The 21,070-nt window shown below is 57.1% G+C and overlaps 1 protein-coding gene across 4 annotated transcripts; it reads right to left on the reverse strand.

The window, feature by feature from the left end:
• Nucleotides 1-1,982: 1,982 nt before the first annotated feature.
• COPE (coat protein complex I subunit epsilon) lies at nucleotides 1,983-20,900 on the reverse strand. Of its 4 annotated transcripts, none has more exons than XM_035285792.3 (10): nucleotides 20,745-20,900; nucleotides 14,696-14,758; nucleotides 13,416-13,516; nucleotides 9,291-9,443; nucleotides 8,001-8,054; nucleotides 7,247-7,328; nucleotides 5,771-5,926; nucleotides 2,768-2,836; nucleotides 2,340-2,414; nucleotides 1,983-2,188 (listed from the first exon to the last, which is right to left on the reverse strand). In XM_035285792.3, exons 1-10 carry the CDS (start codon nucleotides 20,868-20,870, stop codon nucleotides 2,141-2,143), a joined length of 927 nt encoding a protein of 308 aa, XP_035141683.1. In that variant the 5' UTR covers nucleotides 20,871-20,900; the 3' UTR covers nucleotides 1,983-2,140. The 4 variants fall into 4 exon arrangements, with proteins under 4 accessions (XP_035141683.1, XP_035141682.1, XP_078217976.1 ...); XM_035285791.3 differs by having other exon boundaries at nucleotides 1,983-2,264; XM_078361850.1 differs by lacking the exon at nucleotides 14,696-14,758.
• Between the last annotated feature and the right edge of the window lie 170 nt (nucleotides 20,901-21,070).

Raw genomic sequence — 21,070 nt, forward strand, 5'->3', positions numbered from 1 at the left:
AAAGCCCAAGTCCTCACTCGCCGCCCTCACCGTATCCTGTTTCCCTCCACCCGTGGGTTTTCCTGCTGTTCTTCCAACATGCCTCTGTCCTGCCTCAGGGCCTTTGTACTGGCTGTTCCTCCTCCTGAAATGCTGTTCCCCTGAGTACCTGCAGGGCTCTTCTGCCACCTGCTCAGGCTGCCCAACTCTAAAGTCCCACACACCCCTCAAGTGTGCTTGTCATTTGTCACCAGATGCCCCGAATACATACAGCTCCTCCTTATTCTTTTGTTTCACTCGTTGCCCAGGCTGGAGTGCAATGGTACAATCTCAGCTCACTGCAAACTCCGCCTCCCGGGTTCAAGCGACTCTCCTGCCTCAGCCTCCTGAGTAGCTGGGATTATAGGCGCCGGCCACCACTCCTGGCTAATTGATATATTTTTAGTAGAGAAGGGGTTTCGCTATGTTGGCCAGGCTGGTATCAAACTCCTGACCTCAAGTGATCTGCCCACCTTGGCCTCCCAAAGTGCTGGAATTACAGGCAAGAGCCACTGTACCTGGCCCCACTCATTATCCTTGAATGTGGACTCCACATGGCTAGGAGTCTGTCCCTGAGTCAGGGAGGGATATGACAGGCCCAGTGTGTGGGGGACACGAGGCCTGACCTGGCCAATATTTCAGGTCCAGCTGGAGGCCAGAGATGCCACAAGCTGCCTGGCAGGCAGAGGGAGGCGAGGGGGATGCAGGGCTCAGCTGGACATACTCTCATAGGTCTGGCCAGGCCTGTAGAGCAGCCCTGGATGGGACCAGCCACCTTCCCCCACCTTCCCAGCCAGCACTATCTGGTCACCATGGCACCCATCGGTCATGGGAGAGGTGCTACCCGCCCACCCACTGGCTCCAGCTCAGCCTCAAATTTCTTTTTGGCTGGTCTAGCCAGGAGACCGCCAATGGGTGGGGTACAGGGCAGGAATGGAAGGCGACTCTGCTGGCAGCTGGGAACCAGGCACCCGAGACCAGGCAGGGGTCAGTCTTGAGGCCACTGCAACCCCCCGCCCTCCCCCGCCAAGGTCTCCTCCCTCCAGGAGGCTGGGCCTGGACCCCTCCTGATTTCTTTGCCCAGGAAGGCCTCTCTTGCCACCTCCCTCCCTGACCAGGCAGGGAGGAGCTGGGGGCAGGGGTCGCTTGCTGTCCTGCCCTGGCAACCAGAGACAGGGCCCGGTTTCAAATGAATAGGCCTGGGTGGGGCTCGGGGAAACACAGCCTCTTATCTTTTCCCTGGGAGATAAGCCCAGGCCAGGCTCAGAAGTCACAGGGTATGCAGCCCTGTCCAGCCCCCCTTGACCTTACTGCCCTGAGCCACCGAGGGACCTTTGCACCGGCCGGGACACTGCTGGGGTGCCTGTCCCCCCAGAACCTAGCCTGATAGCTCCTCCTTGATCGGGTGGACAGCTCAATGGTGACCTCATCTGGGAGGCTCCGGCCAGGGCCGCTGCTGCCCACTCACCTCCCTATTGTGCAGCCACCTCTCATTGTGGCTGGGTGCTTGGCCCCAGGGCCCTGGCCACAGCAGGACTCTGACTTGGCGGAGGGTTTGCAGGGCGGCAGGAGCAGTGCGTGGGATTAACGCTGACCCTTTGGGGCCCCCCGGCTTTGCTGAGCTGAGGTCTGAGCTCCCACCACCGCCACATCACTCAGGAATTCTCGTTTTGAATCTTAGTGCCCCTCACAATAACTGCATGCTCTCTGTGCCTCAGTTTCCCCGATGCCAACCAGGGTTGCTCAGTGTCCTCTCGGGGCCAGGGTGAGGTGTGGGGACAGGGCTGTGCTGCCTCTGGCTTGGCAGGAGCAGCCTGTGGCTGTGTGAGGGCAGGGTAGAGGGCTGCACAGCTGGGGCTCACCACAAACCCTGGTCTCCCGGAACAGCCCTGGGTGCCAGTGCCCTAGGAGTCTCCCTGAGTGTCACCTCCTACACCCCCCAGCAAAGTGGCCAGAGCACATCATCAGGTGGGAACATTCTGGAGACATTTATTGACAGATGGGGGTGCTGGGGCCAGGCTCCTGCCCCCAGAGAGGATGCAGGGTTGGTGCCAGGTGGGGAGGGCTGCAGGACTCCCAGCCTCTGTCCTGGCTTCAAGGTCCTGACAGCTCTGGGCCGGCCTCAGGCGCTGGGAGCATACTGCAGCACTAGCCTGTCAAAGTCGTTCTCCTTCAGCGAGACACAGGCAATACAGGGTGGGGCAGGGTGTGGGGAGACAGGTGGGGAGAAAGGGGAGAGAGAGAGGCTGCATGTGAGTCTAGGCTGAGCTCCAGGTGCCCCCTGGCCTGGTTCTTGGGGACAGGCCACCCCTGCCACTCACCTTGGCCTGGTATTCCTTGATGAAGGGATGGGACCTGTGGGCATCCTTCAGCTGGGACAGGTATCGGTTTGTCACCTGCAGGGAAGGCAGGGAGGCGGGTGAGCCGAACATGGGGACCCCACAGCAGCTCTGACCTGCAGGACAGGGGTGGATGGGGGCAGGAGCCAGGGCCAACCCCTGGGGCGGTGCTGGCACAGAGCTGGCTTCCGCACATAGTGGCAGATGCACTGTGGAGTTCAGGGGAGCTGGTTGGACAGGACCCCAGGTGAGGATGGGTTGGGGGTGCAGGGTTTGTGAGGGAGGTGGGCTTCAATGGACACACTGTGTGCAGAGCCTTCCCAGGGATCTAGGGATTTGGACGTGGACCCCAGGCTGGGGTGCCAGGGTCTGGTCATTAGGGTTGGCCTGGAGCCCTGGGGGCTGCTTACCTCAGGGGGCTTGCCCAGGTGCTGCGACAGGACGATGAGGTTGACCAGCGTCTCTGGGTAGCCGCTGTCCTAGAGACCCAGGCAGATGCAGCAGGCAGGGTCAGCCACTCGAGTCCCCAGGCCTGCCCATCACCCCCACCTCGGCCAGGACCACAAAAGGTCACCTCCTCAGAGGTAGGCTGGGACTGACACTGCCAGAGTCCCCCTGCCCACCCCTCTGCAAGGTGGAGACCTCAGGTGATACGGTGCCAAGGGGCCACCCTCTCACTGAGCCTCAGTTTCCCCATCTGTGGTCCAGTCTGGGGCACGACCCCTCGTTTGTGGAAACTTGGGAAGGAGGTATTTGTCCCACACATCTCAAGGCAATGGGGCCCAGGCCGAGATGGCCTCCACTCCTGCTGCACAGTGAGCCCAAGAAACCTCGGCAGGTGACCTTGCCTGACCCACTTACTCTAAGCTCCCAGGCACACAGGACCCTGGGAATCGCCTGGGCCTCCTGGCCAGAGCCCCGGTGTCTGCTTAGGGCACAGAGGCACCAGCCGGGACGCACCCGGAGCCCAGCCTGGGGCACCTTTTTGGAGACTGGACTTCCCTGAGCCTCAGTCTCCACCATGAAGGGGGCACCAGCTTGCACTCACAGGAGCATCCATGAGGTGGCTCCAAAGAGAAGTGGGGGAACCTGAGTGCCTCCTGGAAGCCTGGCAAGAATGCAGGGTGACCACAGCCACGGGGAGGCCACCAGGGCCATGGGCCACAGCCAGCCAGCCCCGGGCGGTGTTTCAGGACACAGGACAGAAGGGAGTTGTCTAACAGGTGAGTCACGGAGTGTGTCACCTGAGAGGTGTAACAAAAGCCCCATGAGGATGTGGCCGTGAACACAGAACACGCATCCATCCAAATGTTCTGAGGTAGCAGAGAGGGGCAGGGTGATGGAGGAGGGCGCCAGTCTCCAGGCTGGGGCAGTGAGGGACACACTGCCTGTCTGAGATGCCGCATCAGGCTGTGAGTTCCTGACCAGCCCTAACTGCTCAGAGCTAAAGACGAACCCCATCCAGGAGGAGCAGCCCCTGGACTGTGATGGGGCCAGCCTGACACCCCCTGGCCTGTCCCGCTCTGCAAACTACTTTCTGATGATAACTCAGCCCTGGGAACACGTGACAGGGAGGAGAGCTTAACCAGTGTTTGTCAGTGGATTAAAACTATCACAGCTGGGTGCAGTGGCACACACATGTCATCCCAGCACTTTAGAAGGCCGAGGAGGGTGAGAACTGCTTGAGCCCAGGAGTTCAAGACTAACCTGGCCCACACAGTGAGAAACCAGCTCTAACAAAAAATACAAAAATGAGCCAGGTGTGGTGGCATATCCTGTCTCAAAGCACAAAACAAACAAACAAACAAAAAACACCAAAAAAAACCTGTTTCTCCAAAATGGAAAAAGCTTTGATGTCCTTTCTGATTATAAAAACAATAGGCCGGGGCCGGGCGCGGTGGCTCATGCCTGTAATCCCAGCACTTTGGCAGGCCGAGGCGGGTGGATCACCAGGTCAAGAGATCAAAACCATCCATCTCTTGGTCAACATGGTGAAACCCCGTCTCTACTAAATACAAAAAATTAGCTGGGCATGGTGGCACGTGCCTGTAATCCCAGTTACTCAGGTGGCTGAGGCAGGAAAATTGCCTGAACCCAGGAGGCGGAGGTTGCGGTGAGCCGAGATCGCTCCATTGCACTCCAGCCTGGGTAACAAGAGCGAAACTCCGTCTCAAAAAAACCAAAAACACAAAATGAACAAACAATAGGCCGGGCATGTCGGCTCATGCATGTAATCCCAGCACTTTGGGAGGCCGAGGTGGGCGGATCACGAGGTCAAGAGATGAGACCAACCTGGCCAACATGGAGAAACCCGGTCTCTACAAAATATACAAAAATTAGCTGGGTGTGGTGGCATGCTACTTGGGAGGCTGAGGCAGGAGAATTGCTTGAACCGGGCAGGCGGAGGTTGAAATGAGCTGAAATCGAGCCACTGCACTCTACCCTGGGCAACAAGAGCAAAACTCCGTCTTAAAAATAAATAAATAAGCGAATAAAATCATCATCATCATCTGCCGAGCATGGTGGCTCACACCTATAACCCTAGTGCTTTGGGAGGCTGAGGCGGGAGGATCAGTTGAGGCCAGGAGTTTGAGACCAACCTAGGCAAGACAGCAAGAATAGCCCCATCTCTACAGAATATCTAAATACTTTAAATTTACGATAACATAAACTCCTCAGAAAGACAGCAGATGGCCAGGTGAGGTGGCTCATACCTATAATCCCAGTACTTTGGGAGGCCGAGGTGCACAGATCACCTGAGGTCAGCAGTTTGAGACCAGTCTGGCCAACACAGTGAAACCCTGTCTCTACAAAAAATGCAAAAATTAGCCAGCAAGGTGGCATGCGCCTATAATCCCAGCTACTTGAGAAGCTGAGGCAGAATCGCTTGAACCCAGGAGGTGGCGGTTGCAGTGAGCTGAGATCAGGCCGCTGCACTCCAGCCGGGGTGACAAGAGTGAAACTCCGTCTCAAAAAAATATTTCAAAAAAGACACGATGGCAGATGTGAGACAGGAGACGGCTGTAGCCACCCTGGGCAGGCAGCACTCTCTCCACGAAGGGGACACCCCTGTCCACAGCACGCTCTCCTCTAGATGAGGCTGGGAGCCTCCCTCCAGTACTGAATATGTACTCGGGTGAGGGGTTCCATGTGCAGGCCCTGGGGTGACAGCAATGACAGCTCAGGTCACTGAGGCCCAGGCTGACCAGATGCCCCATTTCTGGGAGGCTGGAATCTGGATTGATTTGCAGGTATGATCCCTGCTTTGTAGGTCTCACAGCTGACTGGGCCTTAGAAGCCCTGTGGGGTCACATGCACACCCAGGGGGCCTCTGCTACGCTTGTTTCTGTCCTCCCTGCCCTCCGGCCGCCTGGCTTCCCGTCGGCCCCACTGCTGGACGGGCCTGTGCCTACCTTGTCCAGCGCCTCCTGCAGCAGGCCCTCGGCAGCCTCCCAGCGGCCCTGGGCCATGTGGCAGGCTGCCTGCCCGTTGAGCAGCAGCAGGGTGGGCGAGTACTTGTCAGCCATGTCCTGGAAGATGTAGTAGGCATCCTGCAGCTTCTCGCCGCCCTGTGGGGAGAGTCCTGCTTTATCGCCTGAGCTCCTGCCGCCTGGCTCTCCCCCTGCCAGCCCCTTCCACCAGTGGGGCAGCTCCAGCACTGTGCAGAGACGAATCTGGTGTGCCAGGTTCAAGGCACAGCCACTCATCACCATGGGGAAGGCTGGTAGCTTGTACTCTGCTGATGAGGCCTAAAGATGCGCAGCCGCCTCCCGCCCTACCTCCCACCCGGCTCCTGGAGCACTGGGTACACAGAGGTGGAATCTGGGGTTTCCAGGGAGGCAGTGCACGGGTGGCGGGGCCAGGGTCTAAGTGGGGACTACTGGGTCACCGGGCCCGTCGGAGGAGGAGTCAGCTCTGTGACCACCAGCCCTGACCTGTCCATTTGTTCGGGACAGCGGGCCACTTGCAGGGGGAGCCTGAGGCCAAGGCAGGCTGTGAAAACAGCTCAAACTACCCAAGAGGCTGCCAGGCCCTGTCCCACCAACTGGATGGACACCGCAAGTCCCTCTGGGTGAGGCTGCATCCTCCTGGGGAGCAGGGCAGGGAGCACATTGTTGTTTTTGAGATGGAGCCTCATTCTGTCACCCAGGCTGGAGGGCAGTGGCGTGATCTTAGCCCACTGCAACCTCTGCCTCTTGGGCTCAAGTGATTCTCCTGCCTCAGCCTCCCGAGTAGCTGGGATTACGCTGTGCGTCACCTTGACTAATTTTTGTATTTTTAGTAGAGACAGGGTTTCACCATGTTGGCCAGGCTGGTCTCAAACTCCTGACCTCGTGATCCACCCACTTTGGCCTCCAAAAGTGCTGGGATTACAGGTGTGAGCCACTGTGACTGGCCCAGGGAGTACATTTTAACAGGCCTGCACAAAAGAGTGGCTCAGAAAGGGGCCAAGTCCCAGAAATCAGGAGGGGGCTGTTGCCAGGCGGAGATGCCCAGGCCTGGGAGCTAAGGACATCTCCAGCGCTGCTATGGAAACACTGGACCCCGTCCCTGGCTGGGGACCAGGACCCTGGAGAGCAAAGCTGAGCCGAAGGAAACCCCAGGAAGCCCTGTGGAAGGAGGGGCTGCCAGGGTGGCTGGGCCGCTGGTCGTGGCAGAGGCCTGCACCTCTGGCTCGGAAACCCCCGTCCCCGCCCCTGCCATCTCTTGGCTGTGAGAAGCCAGAATGGAGTCAAGGCTGAGAGCTGTGCCAGGCTGACATGGGCCATGGCCTCATCCTGGAGTCCCACTGGAGTGGCCAGCAAGCCTGGGCATAGGTGCAGGGTGCCCACAGACCCCGCTCAGCCAGGTGCCTGCAATGCCCGCTTGCTCTGTGGCCCGGGACTCACCGTGGCCAGGCTGACCCAGGCGGTGGCAAGCTGGGTGAGGGTGGCGTCTTCGTCCAGGTCCTGCATTCTCTTCAGCTCCTTCCTGGGGCGGGGACGGAGGAAGGAGGGGCTGAGTGGCCGAGGACCCGGCCTGGCCATCCCTGCCTTGTTCCCACTTGGGGCCCACTGGAACTCAGGGAGGCCCCTGCCACGTGCTCCCCTGCACATACACCCCCCGAGACTGAGTGCCTAAGCTGCCCTGCCCGTCCGGCCACATGCAGGCCCCGGGAAGGCTGGACTGGCACCAGCTATGGAACCCCAAGGTAGTCCACACAAGGTAGGGCTCAGGAGAGACTCACTCCACAGAGAATGGAACGCAGGGAAGGGCCACAGAGCCACAGCGTGAACAACTCTGAGGCAAGGGCTTTGGAAATGGCAGCAGGGCAGTGCCGGAACTCAGCCACAGCCTCCGACCTGCGGATGCCACATGCAGGCCCTGCCGGCCCCATGGCACAGTTACAAGCTGGCCAACTGACATGTTCCTCTGGGCCCACCGTCATCCTGTGGGACAGGCCTGCCACCCACTGCATAGAGAGAAACTGAGGCACAGATAGCCATGGCCCTCCTTCCTGGCAAAATACTGCAGAGAGGGGCTGAGTGATGGCCAGCCCCATGGACATCAAGAGTAATGACGTAACCATAGACACTCTGGGCCATGGGATCCCAATGTGGCTGGGCTGTGGCTTGTGTGGTAGAGAGGGGCAGGAGGGCTCACCGGGCGAGGTCTAGGCGGTCCAGCTTCAGCAGGATCTGCACGGTCATGGCTGTGCTGCAGGGCAGGTTGGGTGGAGGTCAGCAGGTGGCCACACACACACTGCACGGCCCCTCCACACCCAGGGCTCACTCTGTGTGTCTGGAATGTTCCTAAGCCTTCTGTTTGGGACCACCAGACCTATCCAAAAGAGGGGGACACCCGCACTCCCACGTCACCACTCAGCTCGCTCAGGCCCAGGAGCTCTGCAGGGGCAGGGGTCCCCAGGGTGGGGCTCTAGTCCGTGGCCCACTCACTGCCCACAGGAGAAGCGGCAGCCTCCATAGGCTGTGACTGCAGACAGAGCACCCTGCCTGGACTCATCAACATCCCCACGGCGGTGGGTACTCAGGAACAAGGCCCCAGAGGAAGGGCATGCACCTGCCCTGCACCTGCACCAGCAGCAGGGCCCTGGGGCCACCCACTCTCCCTGCAGGTCCCCTCATCCCTTCATCCCTCTCGGCCCCAGGCGGCCGTGACCACCAACGGGAGCCAGTGCCTGGTCCAGCACCGTGTCCACCAGCCCGCTGGCAGCGTGACATCCGTATTGCTTTTCTTTTTATTTTTTTTTGTGAGACAGGGTCTGGCTGCCCAGGCTGGAGAGCAGTGGCGCCATCACAGCTCAGTGCAGCCTCCACCTCCCGCTTCCGCCTCCTGAGCAGCTGGAATGGGTGCATGCCACCATGCCTGGCTGCCGCCCTCCATTCTCAGCCCTCCATGGATGGAGGTGGGATGGGAGCAGATCCACAGCCCCCGTGTAATGCCCAGCTTGGGACTCGTGGCGGAAGGCAGGCACTCCATGACAGCTTGCCGGGAAGAGTCGACACACTTTCTGTGACCAGTGCCCTGGACATGGCCCAGAGTCACATCGTGGGGTGGAGGGGGCACTGAACTCACTCTGCAGGGCTCCAGCACCCCAACCCCAGAGGGCCCTGGAGGAGGGCCAGTGTGGGGGGTCTGGGGAGGCCTGAGAGACTGGGCCCAGGGCCGAGGCACAGAAGGCTTTATAGAAGGATGGGGACACAGAAACCAAGCAGAGACAAAGCTGCTTTCTGCTCTGCCTTTGGGAACAGAGGGTTTGCAGCCTGGGCACCGTGTCCTTGGAGCCTGGACAACAGGCTGGGGCCTCGTTTCAGCGCCACCTCATTCCCTGCTCCCATGACGACGGCCAGTCAGGCCATGCGTGCGCAGCCTGGAGATGTGGTAAGGGACACCTGCCTCCCAGGCTGGCCCCAGAGCAGGACGGCCACTTACCACTCCAGGCTGTCCCCCTGGTGCAGAGCACGCAGGGCAGCGTCTGGGTTCTGGTCGTGGAGATAGACAGAGGCGGCCGTGAGCAGGAAGGTGGTGTTGGTCACGTCCACGCTCCTGCTCATCTCTCGGTCCAGCTCAGCCACAATACTGTCCCTGCAAGACATAGATGCTCAGGACCCACAGCTGGGGGCACTGGGCGATCTCAGAGGCTCCCCTTCCTTGGGAGCAGACAGGCCCAGAGAGGGTGAGCCAGGCACTGGGGGTGCAGAGCAGCCACAGGCAGAGCATCCAGCATCCCCGACATGCCTTCCCTCCCTCCCTATGAGTCACCTCTTACGCCGGTCCAGACAAGGATCCCAAGGCTGGGACACGTGGGACATGTGCCCAAGGGGACATGAGGAGGCACCGCCAGTCATGGGCACACCAGCCTCACCTACCTTCCCAAGGAGGCTGGTGGGCCCAGCTGGGACTCCTGACCATAACCAAGGCCAAATCTTCTAGCAGGAGCATGGCCAAGGGGCCATGCAGGAGGATGGGAGCCCTGAGGCACCCCCAATGCCAGGGTGGCTGCCCTCAGTCCCTGAGAGTCCAGCGTGCCAGCTGCACCCTGAAGATGAACAGCATGCTGCAGGCCAGGGCCAAGCTTGAGCCCAGGTGAGGCTGAGGACTGGCTGGGCTCCCCCAAGGGCACAGGTCACTCGCCTCCATGTCCCCAACTGGACCCAGACCCTCCATTCCCCATGGCTACTGAGCAGCTGACAAGAGAAGGCGGGCGAGGGAGATAACCTAGACCAAAGCTGGTGTTCCCCTGGGTCTACACCCAGCTCTGTGACCCCGTAAGCATCCAAGTGGATCTGGGGGCTGTCTGCCCAGGGCCTGTGTCCGAGGGGTCACCAAGAGCACAGTGTGTCTGACACCAACCAGGTTCCACTGAGGACGCGCCACGGTGCCAGGTCTGATGGATGAGTGACTTCAGGTCTGAGTCTGTCTCCCCCTGTGCTGAGGGACCATGTTACAGGGGTCATGTGGGATGGAGCAGGGCGCACTCAAGGCCACCTTATGAAGCTTCCTGAGGCTCCAGCACATGAAGGGTGCATAAACGCTGCCCGCTGTGGTAGTACTGGTACCAGAAAGTTGTCACCCTAAGGTGTTACAAACCAATGGGGCCGGGTGCCACGGCGCGTCTGTAACCCCAGTGCTTTGGGAGGCCAAGGCAGGAGGATTGCTTACGCTCAGCAGTTCAAGACCACCCTGGGCAACATAATAGGACCCCTTTTTCTACAAAAAAGAGTCAGCTGGGCCTGGTGGTGCCTGTAGTCCCAACTACTTGGGAGGCTGAGGCAGGAGGCTGGCTTCAGCCTGGGAGGTTGAAGCTGCAGTGAGCTGTGGTTGCACCTCTGCACTCCAGCCTCGGTGGCAGAGCAAGATCATCTAGAAAACAAACAGCAACAAAAGCAATTACTGGGCGGATCACGAGCCCAGGAGTTCGAGACCAGCCTGGGCAACATGGTGAAACCCTGTCTCTACTATTAAAAAAAAAAAAAAAAAAAAGCCGGGCATGGTGGCATATGCCTGTAATCCTAGTTACTCAGGAGGCTGAGGCGGGAGAATTGCTTGAACCCGGGAGGCAGAGGTTGCGGTGAGCTGAGATCACACCATTGCACTCCAGCCTGGGCAACAAGAACAAAAATCTCCATCTCAAAACAAACAACAAAGAAAACAGAAAACTCAAAACCAAAACCAATTGCTCATGGAGGATCCTCCAGTCCCGGGGCGTCCTGCCAGTGAGGCAGCGGCTGGGCAGCCAGAGAGACGAAGCACAAGCGCCTGGCTGGGCCGCCTGCTCTCCAGGGCTATTTGCTGTGAAACTCAGCAACTGCAGCTCCGGCGGCACCCAGGGTTCCCCGCCTTCACCCCAGCTGGTGAAGTGCAGGGTGGGAGAAACCGTGACCCTGGGAGGTCACTCATCCGAATGTTCTGGCATTCGGCAGCTGGCATTCCAGCTGCTGTGGCAAAGTACCACAACCTGGGCAGTCTGAGGACCCCAGGGCTTCATTTCTCACAGCTCTGGAGGCCGCGAGTCTGCAGTCAAGGTGGCGGCAGGGCTGGCTCCACGTGGAGGCTGGAGGGGAGGCCGTCCCACGCCTCTCTCCCAGTTCTCGTGGCTGCCAGCCATTCTTGGCGCTCCTCAGCTGGCAGCCATGTCATCCCTGTCTCTGTTGTCACGTGGGCTGAATGCTATGGGTTGTGCCTGGCCCTTTTTTTTGAGACAGAGTCTCACTCTGTCGCCAGGCTGGAGTGCAGTGGCACCATCTCGGCTCACTGCAAACTCCGCCTCCTGCGTTCAAGCAATTCTCCTGCCTCAGTCTCCTGAGCAGCTGGGAGTACAGGTGCACACCACCGTGCCTAGCTAATTTCTGTATTTTAGTAGACATGCGGTTTCACCATGTTGGCGAGAATAGTGTCAATCTCTTGACCTTGTGATCTACCCACCTCAGCCTCTCAAAGTGCTTGGATTACGGGGTAAACCACTGTGCCTGTCCTGTCCCCATTTTTTTGTTTTGGAGACAGTCCCCCTCTGTCACCCAGGCTGGAGTGCACTGGCATGATCTTGGCTCACTGCAATCTCCGTTTCCCTGGTTCAAGCGATTCTCCTGCCTCAGCCCCCCTAGTAGCTGGGATCACAGGCACGTGCCATCATGCCCTGTTAATTCTGTATTTTTCATAGAAACGGGGTTTCTCCATGTTGGCCAGTCTGGTCTCAAAAACTCCTGACCTCAGGTGATCTGCCAGCCTCAGCCTCCCAAAGTACTGGGATTACAAGCGTGAGCCGCTGCACCCAGCCCTCATTTTCTTTTTCTTGCCTCTCCAGCTAAAACCAGCCCTTCTTTTATCTCTTATAAGGACACAAGTCCTTGGCTCTAGGGCCCACCCTAAATTCACCATGTCTTCATCTCCTCATCTCTTAATTTGATTGGCAAAGACGCTTTTTCTCCCATCCAAGTACTAACCAGGCCCGACCATGCTTAGCTTCCGAGATGAGATGAAACCGGGAGCGTTCACGGTGGTGTGGTCGCAGACCAGACACAATGTTTTAAATGGTATCCCGTTCACAAACATGTGGGATGGGATATGGACATGCCTTTTGGCGGACCCCATTCACCCCACTCTGCTGCCTCTGCACAGGAGTCAGCTCCCAGGCATCTTTGGGTGAAGGGAGGCAGTGGTCGGGGCGCGGCCTCCGTGGGCCAAGGAAGAACAGTATCACAGCAGTCTCCCCGTCTCAGACCCTCACTCCAACCCCATAGCGAGGGGGAGGCGGTTCTTGGGTCCCCACAGCCCAGCTCCCCCTCCCTTTGGCTGCTACCCATGGGTGTTTGACCAATGCTGGCCTCTGGCTCAGGGGCAGGACTGGCATGGCCTCACCCTCTACCTGGGCTCGAGGGAGTACACTGGCAGGATACAGTCCCTAACTAGCTGGGACTAGAAAACTAATCGCATTTGGGAGAGTGAGACAGGCGGATCGCCTGAGCTCAGGAGTTCGAGACCACCCTGGGCAACATGGTAAAACCCCGTCTCTGCTAAAATAACAAAAATTAGTTGGGTGTGGTGGCACATGGCTATAGTTCCAGTTACTCAGGAGGCTGAGACAGGAAAATCGTTTGAACCCAGGAGGTGGAGGTTGCAGTGAGCTGAGACCGCACCATTACATTCCAGCCTGGGCAACAGAGTCTCAGTCCTTTTTTGAGACTCTGACTCAAAAAAGAAAAAAAAAAAAAGAAACTGATTGGAAGGCCCCACCCCACTGAGACCTTGGGGTCTCGGCTGCTCATTGATTGACATTCTCAGTTCTAGGTCCAGAGAGCGCCTTGTAGGCCCTGAGGGCAGGTGTACACACAGCACTGTCTCTGACTCTCCCCTTTGAAGCAGGGTCCATCACCAGCCCTCACTGCTGTGCAGGTGAAGGAAACTGAAGACCCAAAGCAGCAGGGGGGCAGAGGGGAGAGGCGGCTAATCTGAAGATGCTGTGTGCTGCACACCACACCCACTGCCCACCCAAGTTCATAACAACAGGCCTCAGAGAAGGCCCCGCGCCCCAGGCCAGTCTGCCCTCTGGGGCCTCACCTCCGGCTCTCGTGGGCGAGGTAGTCAGCGAACATGCGAACGGCCTGGAGCTCAGGGGCCGAGGAGGGTTTGATCTCATCCAGGACCACGCCAAACTTCCTCTGCAGTGGAGACAAGGCGTCAGCTAGCTCACCTGCCCGCCCCAGAGGATTTCCATATCCTCAGCTTGGCAGGGAGAGCCCCAGATGGGATGCCCCTGCCCTACGAGGGACCCCCTCAATCCAGCAAGGGCCACCCCCACTGCAGTACATGGTGAAGGTGGGCGTGGTATCACCTGTCATGAGCAGCCAGGTGTGTCTTCATCTGTGGGGCCACACTGCCCATGCTTTGAGCTGGGGACCCTGGCAGGTTACTGTCTATCCCCCTGAGCTGTCCACCTCTGGTGTGAGGTGAAGGTGAGGATGGGCGTGTCATCCGGGGCAGGGCAGCAGTAGTTACTGGGGGCTATGGCATGTGATTCTACAAAGCAGGACATGCCCCCAGCCAGTCCTGCCCCACCCACCAACCCTCCCAAGGAGGACCACAATGACAGTACGGTCACAGCTGCAGCCACGGGCCCAGCCCTCACAGCCTCCCAAGTAGCTGAGACTCCAGGCACATGCCATCATGCCTGGCTTATTTTTAAATTTTTTTGTAGAGATGGAGGTCTTGGTATGTTGCCCAGGCTGGTCTTGAACTCGTGGCTTCAAGTGATCCTCCCACCTCAGCCTCCCAAACTGCTGGGATTACAGGTGTGAGCCACCGTGCCTGGCTCCTACAAATTATTAAAAAAAAAAAAAAAAAAAAAATCAGCCAGGCACGGTGGCTCACGCCTGTAATCCCAGCTCTTTGTGTGGCTAAGACAGGTGATCATCTGAGGTCTGGCATTTGAGACCAGCCTGGCCAACAGGGAGAAACCCCATCTCTACTAAAAGTACAAAAATTAGCTGGGCATGGTGGTAGGCGCCTATAATCCCAGCTATTCGGGTGGCTGAGGCAAGAGAATCACTTGAACCCAGGAGGTGGAGGTTGTGGTGAGCCAGGATCACGCCACTGCACTCCAACTTGGGCGACAGAGGGAGACTCTGTTTCTAAATAAATAAAAAAAAATCAAGAAGCTGTGACCCAGGCCCCCGGCCTGGCAGTCTTGGGCCTCCGTGACACAGCTGGCTGCACTGGCTGTTCAGAGTCACTGGATGCGCAGGCCTGGGTCCCTGCTGCCTGCTCTGTGCCTTCCTGCCCGCAGCCCCACCCTCTACTCTGTTCATCACTCTCGCTTCCAGCCCGAGGCCCGCACTCACCTGCGCAAGGTACGCTCTATACAGGAAGACATCCCTTTCCACGTCTCTCTCTGGGCTTGACAGCTGTGGGAACCAACGTGGGTCATGACGCACAGGAGGCCCCATGCCACCCACACAACACAGGGTGAGCATGACAGACAGACAGGCCCCTGTACGCTGGGGACAGGTGACTTCTCCAGCAGGGTTGAAGGTCTGAGTCCCAGCTCTGATCCTCCACTGCCCGTGACCTTGGGGAGCCTGAGAGTGGCTTCTGCTGGGGGCGCCCTACACGGGGGTACCCGATCTCATCCCACCCCGACACCACCCCAGGAAGGCTTGTTCCCAAAGTCCAGTGCCTGCTCCAGCCACACTCAAGCAACCAGGGTGGTGCCCGCACCTCTAACTGCTGGACTTGGGGCCACTGTGGCTTGATTCTGTTGTGTTTTTGTCTCAAGACATTTTGAGCTCAGTTTGGCTGTCCCAGTGTGGTAACATCTGTGCCCAGCCCTGCCAGGGGAGAGCCGGGAGACGGCCCTGTATTGGGCCACACCCCCCACGGCCCAGTCACTGCACAGAACTGAGGAACAGGAGGGAGATGACCTGTGGCAACACCCATTTTGGGACGATCAGGAAGCTGCCCCTGGGCCTAGGCCAGGCAGGGAGGCTGGGGCCCTCCTCTGGAGCACCGCTTTGCAGAGTGCCTCCAGGGGCTGGCTGACTTCCCAGGGTGCCCACGCAGGTGGACACAGTGCAGCTCAGCCTGTGGCCTGAGGGTGCTCGCACAGGCGCCTGGGGGCTTTGAGAGGAAAGTGCAATTGGGAAGGGGCCTAGCCACCTCGGCACAGTCACTCCAACAACCTCTATATGGGAGGCATGGAGAGGGCTCTCAGCAAGAGGAGCTGCCATGGCACAGGGGCAAAAAATCCAGCGCCCAAACTGGGGTGGGGGTTATACTACCCTGTCCCCTGAGGCCGAGAACCACAGATTCCAAGATACATCTCTTCCTTCTCCCCTGCCTGAGGGAGGAGCGTGGGTGTCAAACATGTCCTCATCCCTTATCTCCACTGTAGACCTGGCCCCAGCCTGACTCAGGCTGGCATTGCCAAGAGGCCCCAGCAGTTCAGGCTCTGGTAGCCAGACTAGGTATCTGGCTGTGATTTGGAATGAGATGTCTTTTTTTTTTTGAGACGGAGTTTCGCTCTTGTTACCCAGGTTGGAGTGCAATGGCGCGATCTCGGCTCACCGCAACCTCCGCCTCCTGGGTTCAGGCAATTCTCCTGCCTCAGCCTCCTCAGTAGCTGGGATTACAGGCATGCGCCACCATGCCCAGCTAATTTTTTGTATTTTTAGTAGAGACGGGGTTTCACCATGTTGACCAGGATGGTCTCGATCTCTTGACCTCGTGATCCACCCGCCTTGGCCTCCCAAAGGAGATGTCTTCTAAATAAATAACTCTGGCTGGGCGCAGTGGCTCATGCCTGTAATCCCAGCATTTTGGGAAGCCGAGGCAGGCGGATCACCTGAGGTCAGGAGTTCGAGACCAGCCTGACCAACATGGGGAAACTTCACCTCTACTAGAAATACAAAATTAGCTGGGCATGGTGGCGCATGCCTGTAATCCCAGCTACTTGGGAGGCTGAGGCAGGAGAACTGCTTGAACCTGGGAGGTGGAGGATGCAGTGAACCGTGATCGCACCATTGCACTCCAGCCTGGGCAATGAAAGTGAAACTCTGCCTTAATAACTCATTAACTCACTCATTCACTCACTCACTCACTCCTAGAAGAATGTCAAAGGCATTTGGAGGATGGAGGCTGCAGAAATTGAGCCCCACCTGCAAATGGGATGGAAAGGTAAAAGATATACTCAAGTATGCAAAGAAACATATTACAGGCTGGGTGCAGTGGCTCGCACCTATAATCCCAGCACTTTATGAGGCCCAGGCGGGTGGATCCCTTGAGGTCAGGAGTCCAGACCAGCCTGGCCAACATGGTGAAACCCTGTCTCTACTAAAAATACAAAATCAGCTGGGAGCAGTGGCTCATGCCTGTAGTTCCAGCTATTCTGGAGGCTGAGGCAGGAGAATCTCTTGAACCTGGAAGGTGGAGGTTGCAGTGAGCCAAGATTGCACCACTGCACTCCAGCCTGGGCAATGGAGAGAGACTGTCTCAAAACTAGTTAATAAGTAACTCTCAAGCAACCTTCTGAGGTGGACATCAGTGAGGTGACGAGCCCAGGGCCCCATGAGACTCTCAGTTTAAAAAGAGAGAGGCAGGCCAGGCGCAGTGGCTCATGCCTGTAATTCCAGCACTTTGGGAGATCGAGGCAGGGGGATCACCTGAGAGGTCGGGAGTTCAAGATCAGCATGACCAACATGGAGAAATCCCATCTCTACTAAAAATACAAAATTAGCTGGACATGGTAGTGCGTGCCTGTAATCCCAACTACTTGAGGAGGCTGAGGCAGGAGAATCACTTGAACCCAGGAGGCGGAGTTCGTGGTGAGCCAAGATGGAGCCATTGCACTCCAGCCTGGGCAACAGGAGTGAAACTCTGTCTCACACACACAAAAAAAAAGGTAAAAAGAGAGAGGCTGGGTATGGTGGCTGACACCTGTAATCCCAGTGCTTTGGGAAGCCAAAGCAGGAAGAATGCTTAAGTCCAGGGGTTTGAGACCAGCATAGGCAACACAGCAAGACCCCGTGTGTTGTTTTTTTTTTTTTTGAGACGGTAGTGCACTCTGTGGCCCAGGCTGGAATGTAGTGGCATGATGATCTCGGCTCACTGCAACCTCCGCCTCCAGGGTTCAAGTGATTCTCCTGCCTCAGCCTCCTGATTATCTGGGACTACAGGCACCCACCACCAAGCCCAGCTAATTTTTGTATTTTTAGTAGAGACTGGGTTTTGCCATGTTGGCCAGGTGATCCACCTGCCTTGGCCTCCCAAAGTGCTGGGATTATAGGCGTGAGCCACCGTGCCCGGTCTGAGACCCTGTGTTTATAAAAAAATTTAAAAATTGGCTGGGTGTCGTGACGTGCACCTGTAGTCCCAGCAACTCGGGAGGCTGATGAAGGAGGATTGCTTGAGCCTGGGAGGTCAAGGCTAGAGGAGACTATGATCACGCCACTGCACTCCGGCCTGGGTGACAGTGAGACCCTGTTTACCTTTAGGGAAAAAAAAGAGACAAAAGGTGGCTATTGGGGCTTTCAAAGCAAGGGCACAGTGGGGTGCCATGGCAGGCACCGGGGTGGCCTCGGCCGCCCCTGTGTGAAATGCAGGTGCCCAGGAGACTGTGTGTGCATTAGTGCTCAGGGGCTGCAGAGCGCACTGGAGAGAGAAGAGCACCAGGAAGATAACAACAGATGTGGAGACCGTGACCCTGACGGGAGGCTCTGGAATCTTTGTGATTTTCTTTGATTCCCAGGGATGATCCCACCATCAGGACACATATGTGTCCCCGGGGAGGGAGAGTGCTACTCTTCAACCCCAATGGCTCACTAGGATCACCGGGGAACCCGAAACCAGCAAAGCCAGGAGGCCACGTCCACCAAGGTCACCTGGCCCTAGGGTGGCCCCAGCACTGGCCCCAGGTGGCTTAAGATGCGGCTGTGGTATTGTTTGGGAAGGCAGGTGACAGGATGGGGGCCCTGTAGCCGGAAACCTGGGGGTAGTGACTCCTCCCCTTTGTCCCTGTAGCCAGTGACCAGACTGCATTGTGCCGTTAGCAGCTCAAGGCCTGTGAGCTGCTTCAACCCCAGCAGCTGGGCGGTGCCTGCCACCTTGTGGGCAACTGACAAATGTCTGAGAAACCCAGAAATGTCACGATGGTCGCCTAGTGCTAGTGTCAACAAAGGGTAAAGACGAGTCAGATGCTCTCTCTAGAGCCACCTCAGGCAGGACTATCTTAGGCTGCTCAGGTCACTGTCATGAACCACCACAGACCAGAAGGCTTAAAAAATGTATTCCCTTTGGGAGGCCAAGGCGGGTGGATCACAAGGTCAAGAGATCGAGACCATCCTGGTCAACATGGTGAAACCCGTCTCTACTAAAAATACAAAAAATTAGCTGGGCATGGTGGCGCGTGCCTGTAATCCCAGCTACTCAGGAGGCTGATGCAGGGGAATTGCCTGAACCCAGGAGGCGGAGGTTGCGGTGAGCCAAGATCGTGCCATTGCACTCCAGCCTGGGTAACAAGAGCGAAACTCTGTCTCAAAAAAAAAAAAAAAAGTATTCCTTAAAAATTAGCCAGGTGTGCTGGCACATGCCTGTAATCCCACCTACTTGGGAGGCTGAGGCAGGAGAATGGCTTGAACCTCGGAGCTGGAGGTTGCTGTGAGCTGAGATTGCACCATTGCACTCCAGCATGGGCGAAAGAGTGAGACTCCGTCAAAAAAATAAAATTCCCTCACAGTCACAGTCCTGGAGGCCATTAGTCCCAAGTCAAGGTGCCAGCAGGGCCACACTCCCTACAAAAGCTCTAGGGGCTTTCCCAGCTTCTGGTGACTGTGACATTCCTCAGCTTGGGGCCACATCACTCCCATCACTGCCTCCTCTCTGTGTTTCAAATCTCCCTCTGCGTTTTTTTTTTTTTCCCAGTTGGGGGTTCTGGTGAAGGTCAGAAAACCTGCTAGAAAAATTCTCCTTTTTTTTTTTTTGGTTCAGTGCAATGGCTCACGTCTGTAATCCCAGGACTTTGGGAAGCTGAGGCGGGCAGATTTTTTTTGAGACAAGGTCTCACTTTGTCTCAAAGCAGGAGTACCCTCTCTTGGACAAACACTGCCACTTTAAGTTCCAGCTCTCTCTGTAGCCTCATGCATTTCAAGGAAATCGCTTCTCTTCTAACAACAAGTAGCCAGAAAAAGCAGACGGTAAAACACAGATAAGACAGCTAGGGCACAGAAGGAGGTGGAGGAGTCTTTTCGGTAACTGCCAAACTTTACCCTCATACAATGGGCCCCAGTAAAACAGTGGGCCTTAATAAGCACATTGCTTTCCCTTCAGGTGCACTAAGACAGGGAAGCTAAAGCAGACTGGGGAGTATGCCTGCAGCTGTATAAGTACGGGAAGGAACACACAACTATCCCTCCCAGATAAGCACAACAGAGACACAGAAGCAGCCCAAGCCTCTGATCAACTCTCCCACCCTGAATCCTTAAAAACTTTTAGACTGTAAAAGAGTGCCTCTGACCCAACTCGGCCAGAAGGCACCTCTCAGGTTTATTTTCTCTAAAATAAACCTGTCTTGACTGGCAAGCCACGTTTCCTGTTTCTTTTCTCTTTAATTCTTACAATTTTGTCACCCAGGCTGGAGTGCAGTGGCATGATCTTGGCTCACTACAACATCCGCCTCCCGAGTTTAAGCGATTCTCCTCTCTCAGCCTCCCGAGTAGCTAGGATTACATGTGCCTGCCACCACGCTTGGCTAATTTTTGCATTTTTAGTAGAGACAGGGTTTCACCATGTTGCCCAGGCTGGTCTCCAACTCCTGAGCTCCTGCGATCCGCCTGCCTCGGCCTCCCAAAGCGCCGGAATTACAGGCGTGAGCCACTGCGCTGGGAAACTATCTGTAATCACTCTGAGTCCAGCGGAATACAGTGCCCGTTCTATAAAAGTGCGTAAAGAAGAATGAATGAATGAATGAATGAATGGATAAGTTCTGGGAGAAATAACCGGACTTGGTGGGCAGGCAGACGTCGGGAAAGCGGTTTCTCCCTCTGAACTTTGGTGTTCTAATCCGTAAAATGAGGATAAACAACAATCCCCATCTCAAGGGAACTAAGGGTACGACTAGACAAAAAACACTTATTGTCACTACAGCAGCATAAACACCTCCATTACTCAAACGCGTCCAAGGGCGCAGAGAGAGCGCTGCACCAGTGAGCAGTACCGTAAACTGTTACTGCTCTGGGTTCTGTCATGGGACAGTGATTACTCCTCACTGAACTGTAAACAGGTGCCCAAAAAACGCGAGGAGAAAAGAGAAAGTTTTTAGACGCAGAACGTGGCTCGCGGCCACCAGGAAGCGTCCTCCGCCTCCGCCCCCAGCGTCCCCGCGCCCCTGAGCGGCCGCACCTTCACCCGCTGCGCCTCGTTTATGCACTGCTGGTAGCTGCCGATGTAGAAGGCGTTCTTCACGTCGAACAGCTCGTCCACTTCCCCGGAGCCACCGGAGGCTGGGCCGGGGACCGGAGGCGCCATGTCGCTTACTAGTCACCCGCTCCCCTTCCTGAAAGACACGTCGGCCGGAAGCAAGACCCCGACACGAGGCACGCTGGGAAATGTAGTTTACTTCTTCCAAGTGGTGGCAAAGTAAGCCAATGGGAAGCTCTATAATGATAAGCAAGGGGTGGAAGACGTAAGGGCGACACGCAGGGCATCTCGGGAATTGTAGTGTGTTT

The sequence above is a fragment of the Callithrix jacchus genome, chromosome 22 (genome assembly GCF_049354715.1).
Source record: "Callithrix jacchus isolate 240 chromosome 22, calJac240_pri, whole genome shotgun sequence".
In the NCBI taxonomy this organism is placed as follows: Eukaryota; Metazoa; Chordata; class Mammalia; order Primates; family Cebidae; genus Callithrix; species Callithrix jacchus.

Coding starts and splice junctions, on each gene's coding strand:
- COPE (XM_035285791.3), bottom strand. CDS start 20,870: ATGGCGCCTCCGGTCCCCGGCCCAGCCTCCGGTGGCTCCGGGGAAGTG. Junction 9,444..13,415: donor CTCGCCCACGAGAGCCGGAG/GTGAGGCCCCAG, acceptor TATGTCTTGCAG/GGACAGTATTGTGGCTGAGC. Junction 7,329..8,000: donor GACCGCCTAGACCTCGCCCG/GTGAGCCCTCCT, acceptor TCCCCGCCCCAG/GAAGGAGCTGAAGAGAATGC.